We start from the raw sequence: 10,176 nt of genomic DNA, 5'->3' as shown, positions 1-10,176 counted from the left end.
CTGTTCCACCGGGGCCGGCGTTAGGCAGCAGAGGCGAGCGCTGAATACGCGCTCGGCCCTTTGAGGTGCAGGGGTGTTCCCCCGGCTGGTAACTAACTCCACCAGTTTGGCTCCCGTTTGCTTGCGGCGGAGCTGCCCTGCGTTTTTTATTCTTAGGAAATGAAACGTGAAACAAAAAATCCTTGCAAGTTCTTTCATCCATTAATTAAATAATTGATGATGGATAACTGATTTTTTTTCTTCTTTTCTTCCACGGGGTCTCCAGCAAATATTTTCTGATTTGCTATTATAACTAACTCCACCAGTTTGGCTCCCGTTTGCTTGCGGCGGAGCTGCCCTGCGTTTTTTATTCTTAGGAAATGAAACGTGAAACAAAAAATCCTTGCAAGTTCTTTCATCCATTAATTAAATAATTGATGATGGATAACTGATTTTTTTTCTTCTTTTCTTCCACGGGGTCTCCAGCAAATATTTTCTGATTTGCTATTAAAAGACAGAAAGCTTAACAATACTGACCCTTTCTGGGAAGATCCCATGGTCATCCTTGCATGGCTCAGATAGGATTCTGACTCAGTTCTATCATTTTGGGGGAAAAAAAAAAAGAAAAAACTATTTTTTGCACAAGAACAACTCATGCATATACAGCAAAAACTTCCTACTCAGCAGAACATCTTCAAATAGGTTGTGCCCCTATTTATGATAGTGGTCTAAAAAGCGCTTCTTTTGCAGAGATATTAAACCAGAACTTATTGTCACAGTGAATAACCATTTCTAATTCATCCAGTGCAAGTGCCAGCAAAGGCTTCTGCTGCTTGATAACTTATTCACTTTCTGTCAGCTTCTGTAGTAAAACTACGCTGCCTCTGCCTAAGAAGTTTGCTTCCCTAGTCCTTCCAAATTTAGTCCACATCTGAATCTAAAAGATCTCCTTTCAACGTTTAAGAAAGAAAGAAGAAGTTTGCTCAGTCTGACTCAGGAACATGACTGCCAAGACCTGCCTACTCCAACATAGTTTGCGATGTGCAGCAAGGAAGACTCTGTCCACAAATTAATTTTCTCTATTTTTCATTTTCCTCATCTTTTCCCCAATCCCCATTTTCAGGTCCCAGATGAAAACAGCTGCAAGGAATTTACTCTTTCATGTTTTTTTGTATATCTAATGACTTGGCCATCATTTCCAAGAATTTGTTCTCTGTCTTGTTATGTCCTAACACATTTTTGGTACAGATTTCAGCAAACTTCATCATTTGGATAAAATTATGCCTTTCAATGCTAGTACTTTCTTCTTAGAGGAGGACAGTCAGCAGCCCTGCCTATGGCTCATTGCAGCCAGCTTATAGGTTACGTAGAGATTTTAAGACAGAATAATTTGAGATGGCTGAAGATTTCAAACCAGGAATCACACTGGGGATGCATTTTACACTCCTCTGTCAGAGAATCAAACAAAACCTCCAACAGAACAAGTAGCTGGGAGTCAGCAGAGCTACTCCTGCTTTTTTACTGATTACTTACAGATATGTTTGCTTCAGTGCCTTATGTAGTAAAAATAAGCTAATGATGACACGAGGTACAAGCACATTCTTCACATGATACTTTATTGACTACTTTTGCCATTGACCTTACTGCGGACTGATAGCCAAATCATGCTCTGTGATTCATATTGTGATTTCAGCATTCATTTAAGCCAGGATGAATAACAATCCAGTTTGACTTATTTATATATTTCTATAATTTTTCAGACTTTCTAACCATATACCTGAGTACAGGAGACTTGCTGTTCCTTCAGGAATGAGTTGATGTTAGTGAGGGATTGTGTATGTTTATGAGTAGCCCAACCCCTTTAGCTGTTGCAGGCTTCTTTGCTAAATATGAACTGGCCCAAGCACCATGTTCCTCCTTAATTTATAGATTTGCTTTGAAATCACCTTTTTGAGTTCTCAGTCTATGCCAGTAACTCATGTTTTTTATCTGAAAAAAAAAAATTATCTCCTTAGCACGAAGCAAATGCTGAAGGCTGAAGCAAGCAAGACATTTAGCTTCATTTTATCTCTCTTTCCTGCCTCTTCTGTTTTTTGTTTACCTGGGCTTGGTGAGGAAGGACTTCAGGGTTGTATTCAAACCCTTATTTGCCTTTCATTTCACTAAGATAACTTTCCATCTACCTTCCCTGTGAGTCTGAGATAAAGGCACTGCTCAAACAGCTGAACTGTTATTTTGCTTGTCATTACTCATTTGTCTGCTTTGCATGGGACTAGCTGAATGAATGACAGCCCTTCCACAGCTCCCCTGGACCATGATCCCGCGGTGACTTCTCTGCTCAGGCTGGTGCTCGAAAGGAGCTCACTGAAATCCCTGCTGCTCTACCCACAGTTTGTGCCATTCCAGCCACTTGTGATCCAGTTTACAAAGAATAACTGGGACTGCTGAGGACACCCCTTTTTTGGGAAGTGGCTGAAAAGTGGCTGAAAAGGCAGTGAACCTCAGCTACCATGGCAACCTCCCTTTCTGAGGAAGAGCCTACATTGTGGCTGGTTCTTCTTCTGGTTCTCGCCCACATCTTCCGTCCTCTCAGGGAAGCTGCTTCTTGGCTCCCACATCACCCAGACCTTTCCATCCCACTAAGTGTGGTGCACAATGGTATCCCGGGCTGCATTAGGAGTACTGCCAGCAGGTCGAGGTCCTTGCCCTCTGCTCAGGACTGGTGAGGCCACACCTGGAGCGCTGTGTCCAGTTCTGGGCTCCTCAGTACAAGAGAGACATGGACATAATGGAGAGAGTCCAATGAAGGGCCACAAAAATGGCTAAGGGACTGGAGCATTTCTCCTATGAGGAAAAGCTGAGAGATACGGGACTGTTCAGCGTGGAGAAGAGAAGGCTCAGGGAAATCTTACCAGTGTGTATAAATACCTGAAGGGAGGGTGCAAAGAGGACGGAGCCAGGCTCTTTTCAATGGTGCCCAATGACAGGACCAGAGGCAATGGGCACAAACTTTTTCACCATGTGGGTGACCGAGCACTGGCACAGGTTGCCCAGAATGGTGGTGGTCTCCATCCTCAGAGATATTCAAAAGCCAGCTGGACCGGGTCCTGGGCAGGACCAGGGCTCTAGGTGGCCCTGCTTGAGCAAAGAGGTCAGACCAGATGACCTCCAGAGGTCTCTTCCCACCTCATCCCCTCTGTGATTCTGTGAACAAAGGGATAATTCTGTGGGTAAAGAAGCGCTGGTGTGATGCCACCACAGAAGTCTCTCACTAATCAGAAAGTGGCATTGGGCTGTTCTTGTTCTTGACTGTCCTCTAGAGGATGTTTGCTCTTGGGGATGGCACCTGTGTGCCATTAAAAAGCTGGATAGACAACCCTGAAGCAAAGCAAACAGATACGTCTCATCTAATGACATTATTAAGCTTGCTTTAACTCCCTTTGTTTTTTTAAACTGCTCTGTGTTTAAGTACTCCAGTCTCATTAACTGACACACTCTAGCACTTCTACTGACATTAGTGGAATTACTAACTTCTTGCAAGCAAGGGCTACTTTATTTAAGTACCTAAAGGTAAAGGTATGAGATTCCTGGCACCCCATCAACAAAGAGAAAAGGATCTGCCCAAAAGAGAAATGAAAACAGAAGATGGCAGATAATGAAATGATACTACTTGTCATCCTAGTATTGTAAAACTTCCCTTTTAAATTAAAACAACGGTTTCCACAACTGACTATAGTATATTGTCCTTCCTTTCCTGGAAAAGGGGGTGAGGAGGGAACAGAGAAGGCCTGAACTGTGTGTGTGGGAAGGATGGACAGAAAGAGGGAGAGTGGGAGAGAATGGTTTTGCTACAAAATATGAAAAGATAAAAATGAATCCAAGGTATTTGATAAAAATGGTAGTTGGTATTTGGTACAAAATTTGGTAAAACTGAACAAAAAATAAACACTAGTTCATCTTATTTGTATCATTATGAGGTTAGGTTTAAAAAAAAATTGCAATTCCCAAGCAGTTGTACAAATGTAAAATCCAACATACCCCTTAAAGAGCACGTTGTAACAATAAAACACTTTTCAAACCAGCCCTTGTATCTCACCCGTTAGAAATCTTATCTACACAATTAAGCCTAGACTACAAAGAAAAGAGTAAATAATGTCTTACTTTTACAACAGTAACAGAGCTAAATATCCAGGCGATAAGCTAGCTTTTCTGTCTGTTTACCCTGTTCAGTTTTTTCAGAGTTTTTAAGGAAACACCTTAGAAAAATCAGGGAGCCATTCCTTCCTTTGGATGAGAAATAGGCATACAATGTTTCTCTAGCTATCTGTCTAGCTTTGTTATCATCTTATTTCTCATGAAATATAGAGGAGAAAGGAAGAGTTTATCCTTCAAACACACCAGCAATTTTTAGGGTATTATCTGTGTTTGAAGGGAAGGGTTACAGATTCCTTAAGGAAGCATTTTGCATCACATTTCAGTTTAGAGTCCTATAGCATCTTCTTAAATGTATTTCTATTAACAGCAATAGGGTTAAGCCATATGGGAAATAAGGTCTTCCTGCCCATTTGAGAAATGCTCCTGTTTGTTGGCTCTGGAGTGATTTTTTGGTCCCTATTTTCCTTTTAAAAGTGTGTGATCAGTGGGATTAAACAGTCTTTGTCCTTTTCCAGTGTTACTATAAAAAACTGAAATTGCTTTCTGCCTTCATCGGTCATCCACTCCTGCTCTTCCACATTTTTTCTTTGTAAATGGTTTACTCTCCAATTTCATTCCCACTGCTGTTTGCTGGACTTTTTCATCCCTGCCTTTCGCAGCAAACATCTCCATGAAGATTTTCAGAACACCTAACTCAACCCAATGACCCAAAACAGCTTCTCAGCTAACAGTGCAGAATCTTAAACCTGGGTGCGTTTATGCCATGAAGTTTCAGATCTTTTGAAAGATACATTTTCCGAAACCCGTGAACAAGAGGTGCTCTATGCTGTATTATTTTGGGGTCATTATAGGAAGGGCTCTCGAAGGGGATGCTGCAGAAGGACAGGATGCCCTCAGCTCTGCTCCGCTGAGAAACCTGCCACCGCTGAGCAGTCACAGCAGCATGCACTCACGCACCGCTGGGCAGAGACGTGGGAGTGGCCCTGGCAGTCGGGCTGCACTCTGGGCATCTTCCAGCTTCTCAGCAGCTTGAAATACGGGTAACCTGAGGAATTTTCTGGAGAAAAGGGGGGAAAAGCAAATGGGGCCAAACCTCAAAAGAAATAAAATACCCATTGCATTTACTTCCATTGGAAAATAAGCCTCTTCCTGCACAATCCTTTCACTTTCTGGAATCTTCACTTCAGAAGCGATACCTTATCTTCTGATCCATGAAATACATGGTGATGGATGACCATGAAAATATGTTCTGCTAGGCACGACTGTTTCCCTGAGTAAGCAGACCATGTACTGGCCTTATCCAGCATTCACAGCTGGCTTACACCCAGGTTTTTGCATGTTTCGGGAAAGAGACTGCAGTCAGGATCAAACTTGATTCCCCCTGCAGTGCTCATTGATTTCACCTTCCTGCCCGTGGTGGGGCTCGGTGCCTGAACTTGCTCTGGAATGTTTGTCAGCTGGTTTGTCAGAGAGAAGCTGGTGTATTGCTGGGAGATGGACAGAACCTGCTGACAGCTGGGTCCCAAGCATTTCTGGGGTTCTCCTTAAAAAGCAGAAGTGTGCTGGCCCATCTCACACTGGGTCTCCGCCACAGGAATGTAATGGACACCTGTGTGTTCTGTAAGGGGTTTTTCAACAGTATTATCCTATAGTTTTTGTGGAATCAGACACACCACAATCTAATCCAGAGCTTGTTAGGGCCTGAGTTTGCAGTCCTTGCTCACATAAAATTTCCTCTCATTTGCCAGCCACAGGGAGATCACAGTCAGCATCTCACAGCTTCATTTCTCTCAGGTGCCCTGAAACTGTGGGTAACCCCATGAACAGCTCTTAGTAAGAGAGGATGCAACAAAAGCAAAGGGAGCAAGAGTGGTTGTTAACGGAAAACTTCCCCTGATGAGAAAGGTCACCAAAAGTCTCTGTTCATCACAAAATTCTCCAATTTGTAAAAAACAAAACTATGCTACTGCCTCAGTTCCCAGGCCCCATCCACCCTCCCTCCTCATCCACTACAGCAAGACTAACTGTACACTAGATAATGTTCTCTTTAACCACAAGCTCTTGCTTAGGATGACCAGAAAAAGTTAAGAAGATGAGGAACTGAAATAGTGCTTTTAATGTATATAGCTGTATTTACATATATATTGTATATATTGTTTTCTAAAGTTCTTGGGATTACATTCCTTGCTGCTGAGGAGCATTTATTTCCAGCAAATAACACAGGCAAAATGCTTTTTCTTTCCTGCAATTTTTACCTATAATTTAAAGACAGACCTGCCTTAAGTCTACAGATATTGTGGAGATTCTCCTCTAGGTGTTATTATAGTTTAGCTTTTCTTTGCTGATTAAGTGTTGCAGTTTCTGATGATTCTGATTCATCATGTGGATACCGTCTGTGTGTCTGCACAACTTATTACTACTTACTTATTATCTCTAGACAACAGATAGATTCTTAAAGGGAACACATGCATTTTTAAGAAATTACATATAATTCACTAAAAGCTTAACATTTTTTACATCAAAATGCTTTTAAAGAGTGATCTGCTAGAAAGAGATGTATGGAGTTAGCAGTTCTCAGGATTTCTGCTATCAGCTATGCCTCTGATCCTTCAAATCCTAGCCGGTTTGTACATCCAAAAGCATTTGCTTTTTTTCCCTATATCAGCTGGCTTTACAAGAAGTAGCACTGCCTCCCTATATACCTCGCCTTGACTAAACATCTCAACAGAAAGAACACCAGTCCTCCCGGAGGATAATCACACCTTGGGGCTCCCCTACCTTTTGCTCTCTCCCTGCAGAACTGTTTCGTAGCCATGCTGAAGTCTATCCCTCGCAGGGGCCTTTGGGCACCATCACATCCCAGATGTTAATCATTTTTATTTACTTTGTTATGCAGCCTGCAAGACTAGCAAAGCTCAATCAAGGAGAAAACACAGAAATCCCTCTTTGACAGGGTTTGCTTAGTAGTAGTATCAGCAGTCATACAAAGCAGTAGACCATAAAATACTCATTTTCATTTTTACTCCACCTTCTCTTCAAATAGCTCACGTAGACTTTCAACCATGAATGAATAATATCTAACAATTGCTCTTTGCAGTAAATATTATTATCCCTGTATGTGGAGCTGAAAATGGACCGCAGATTGGTAAATAACTTTCCCAGGCATGCATCAGAACTGCGTCAATCAGGAAAAAACACACTCTCTTTTTGTTTCAGTCCTGGATTTTGAATCAGTAAGATCATGTTTGATAGGAGCAGGTCATTTATTTTAGAGCTAGAGAAAAATAGTTTCAGGCATTTGATATGGAAGCAAATGTTATTTCATTTTCTCTTAACAGTTAAATGTTGGGATGATTTTCAGTAGAGGAATTCAAGCTTTAAAATCCAAAACTCTTCACTCAAACAAAGCAAAGGCACTTTCTAGATATTAATATAATGCCTTCTTCTATTTAGATCATTGAACAACAACAACAAAACCTGGTAAGATACAGATGCATTGTTATATTTCACTCTACCAACGTATCTGATTCACAGATTATTTACCTGGGAAGTTGCAGATAGATCATTTAAAGTGATCAGGTCAAGCTAGCATTAATAGTAGGAAACACATTTACATCAGGAAAAAGAAAACAAAAAATCAGTATATTTAAATACTTTTTGCCTTGAGCATGAAATGTATCCGTTGCAGTGAGAGCAATAGACAGGCTGGGCTGGGAGAGACTAGGGTGATGGGAGGGAGAAGAGCATCCCCAGAAGAGAGAAGAAAGGTGGGACAGAAAATAAAAGATGCGGGAGAAAATGAGTGGATAAGAAGTCAAAGGAGAAAGAAAGGAAAGATGTGGAGGGATGCAGTGAGAGACTGGGAAATGGAGAGGAAACGGTCCAAGGAGCGGCACGAGGAGACCTTACCTGCTAGCTGAAACGGGCTTCCAGCAGGGCAGCCGCGGGGCCAGCCTGCTGCCATGGCTGGCGATGCCCTGCAGTCCCCCGGCCCCAGCGAGTGAAACCGAGTCACGCAGGTGGTTGCCTTAAGGGTGCACGTCACTGCCCACAGTGAAACCACTTCTTCAAAAGCGAGGGCCCGGGACCTGAGCCTGAAGGAAACGGCTGTGGGACGAGGAGAAGAGGGGCCTCTCTGGGGGTCGGGGAGCGTCTTCCTTCTGTCGGAGGATGCCTCCGCCAAGCCGAGCAGCTGCCTCCGCTCTGGCTGCTCAGTCCTCGCCTGGTTCTTTAGCCCTTTGCTCACACTTCTACAAAAACATATTTTCTTGGGTAAATTCGGTGCAGCTGACTTTTTGCTGTCTCACCTCAATTCTTATTTTCGAAGCAGTTATAGTTTCTGCTTTCATGCACTGGCAGTCTGCATAATTTCTCTGGGTATCGACAAGGGGAAGAGCAAGCGGCGCTGCCAAGCTAAAGAGCTCAAAAAAAAATCCGAACGAAGTTTGTGCGACGCCATGGGAATACCCTGCTGCATCTGTCGTCGCGGGCTGAGGGAGGTTTCCCATGCTGGGTGAGTGCTTGGTCTGCTGGTGACAGAGGACCTGCAGTCACCTCCGAGAGCCCAGGGGGCTGCCACCTGGACGGGGAGTGGGTTTGCGGCATGGGGCTGTGTTTACACCAGGGGGAACAGGGAACTAGCACTGTCTGCAGGAAGGTTCAAACCGAGCTACAGCTGCTCTGAAGTCGTTTCGCAGATGACTTGTCTAGGGGATAAAAATAAAGGCCTCCAGGCTCGCCCTCAGACGCGGGCATCTAGGGACACGGTCACTCTGCCCTCAACCTGTCCCCACTCGCCGCCTCCCTCGGAGCGTAGCACTCCAGGACCTGCCTCCTCATTGCCTCCTGGTCGCTGGTGTGTAAAGGGTCGAACTAGCTGGCTCGTGGCTGAAGTTGCTTGCCCCAGCAAGGCCCCCTGGTTTGCACCAGGACAGGACACCACAGAGGGGCAGGCAGATCTCCTCAGCTTCCACAGCTGTGCATTACAACCCCCGGGCAGAAAGTGGATCCAGTTCTAAGGGATAAGCTGGATCATATCCCCCAGGATCCCCCAGGATATGCTGGGGGAATTTTATTATTCATTCAGCTGTTATATTTTTACTTGCTAGGGACTAAGCATCCACTCTGCAATTGTACAGAACCTGGATAATACGAATCCCTGACAAATTCAATGTCAGTAAGGTGTTCTCAGAAACCTGCCAGGGATGATATCTAGATTTTTAAATTTTTTTATTGATACCTGGTAAATAGCTTCTTTTGCATTAGGGAAAACTAAATAAAAATGTAAATGGACCAGAACTAGACAGATGTATCATAGGTAAAAGAAGCCACAGAAAATGTCCCAAAGGTAATTGCAGGGACAATGGGGGAAATGGCATTGAGGCCAGCATTGTTAGCGAAGATGAGCGCATGATCTCTCACAAGACTGCCTTAGAAATACAGACTGAGGCAACAGCATTGTACCCGGGTGCTGAAGACAAGTTTGTATGTGATGCAGTCCAAAGGAAGGAGCTGAAATGATATGAAAACTAGGGAGGTACATATTTGCAAGGATGCAAAAACCGGGAGAGGAAGTATAGGATTCCACAGGCCTTAGAGAAATCATTGCCAGCAGGGAAATGCCATGCTGGCAAGCTTTCCTGGCTGGCAGGTTGCCTTTTTTTTTCCACAGCCCTCACTGGTACCCAGTCCCAGCATGGGTGAGGTTGGAAGACACCTCTGGAGATCACCTAGTCCAGCCCCGTGCTCAAAGCACGATCAGCTAGCATAGGTTGCCCCAGAGCACATCCAGTAGGGTTTTAAATATCTCCAAGGATGGAGAGTCCACAACTTCTCCAGGCAATCTATTCAGTGCTCAACCACCCTCGCAGTAAAAAAGTGTTTCCTGATGTTCGGAGGGAATCTCCCGTGTTTCAGTTTGTGCCCATTGCTTCTTGTCCTGTCACTGGGTACCACAGAATCATAGAATCATAGAATCATTGAGGTTGGAAAAGACCTCTAAGATCATCGAGTCCAACCGTCAACCCAACACCACCATGTCCA

The 10,176-nt window shown here is 43.8% G+C and overlaps 1 protein-coding gene across 1 annotated transcript in view; it reads right to left on the bottom strand.

The window, feature by feature from the left end:
- FLT3 (fms related tyrosine kinase 3) overlaps nt 1-5,441 on the bottom strand; it is a 40,726-nt gene extending 35,285 nt beyond the window's left edge. The window contains 3 exon segments of the mRNA XM_019474855.1: nt 5,301-5,319; nt 5,321-5,399; nt 5,401-5,441. Of these exon segments, the coding sequence (XP_019330400.1) occupies nt 5,301-5,319; nt 5,321-5,399; nt 5,401-5,441 (139 nt within the window).
- Nucleotides 5,442-10,176: the final 4,735 nt, after the last annotated feature.

This window comes from Aptenodytes forsteri, unplaced genomic scaffold, assembly GCF_000699145.1.
Source record: "Aptenodytes forsteri isolate BGI_AS27 unplaced genomic scaffold, ASM69914v1 Scaffold155, whole genome shotgun sequence".
Lineage (NCBI taxonomy): Eukaryota > Metazoa > Chordata > Aves > Sphenisciformes > Spheniscidae > Aptenodytes > Aptenodytes forsteri.
This window is presented reverse-complemented; position numbering and strand designations above follow the sequence as displayed.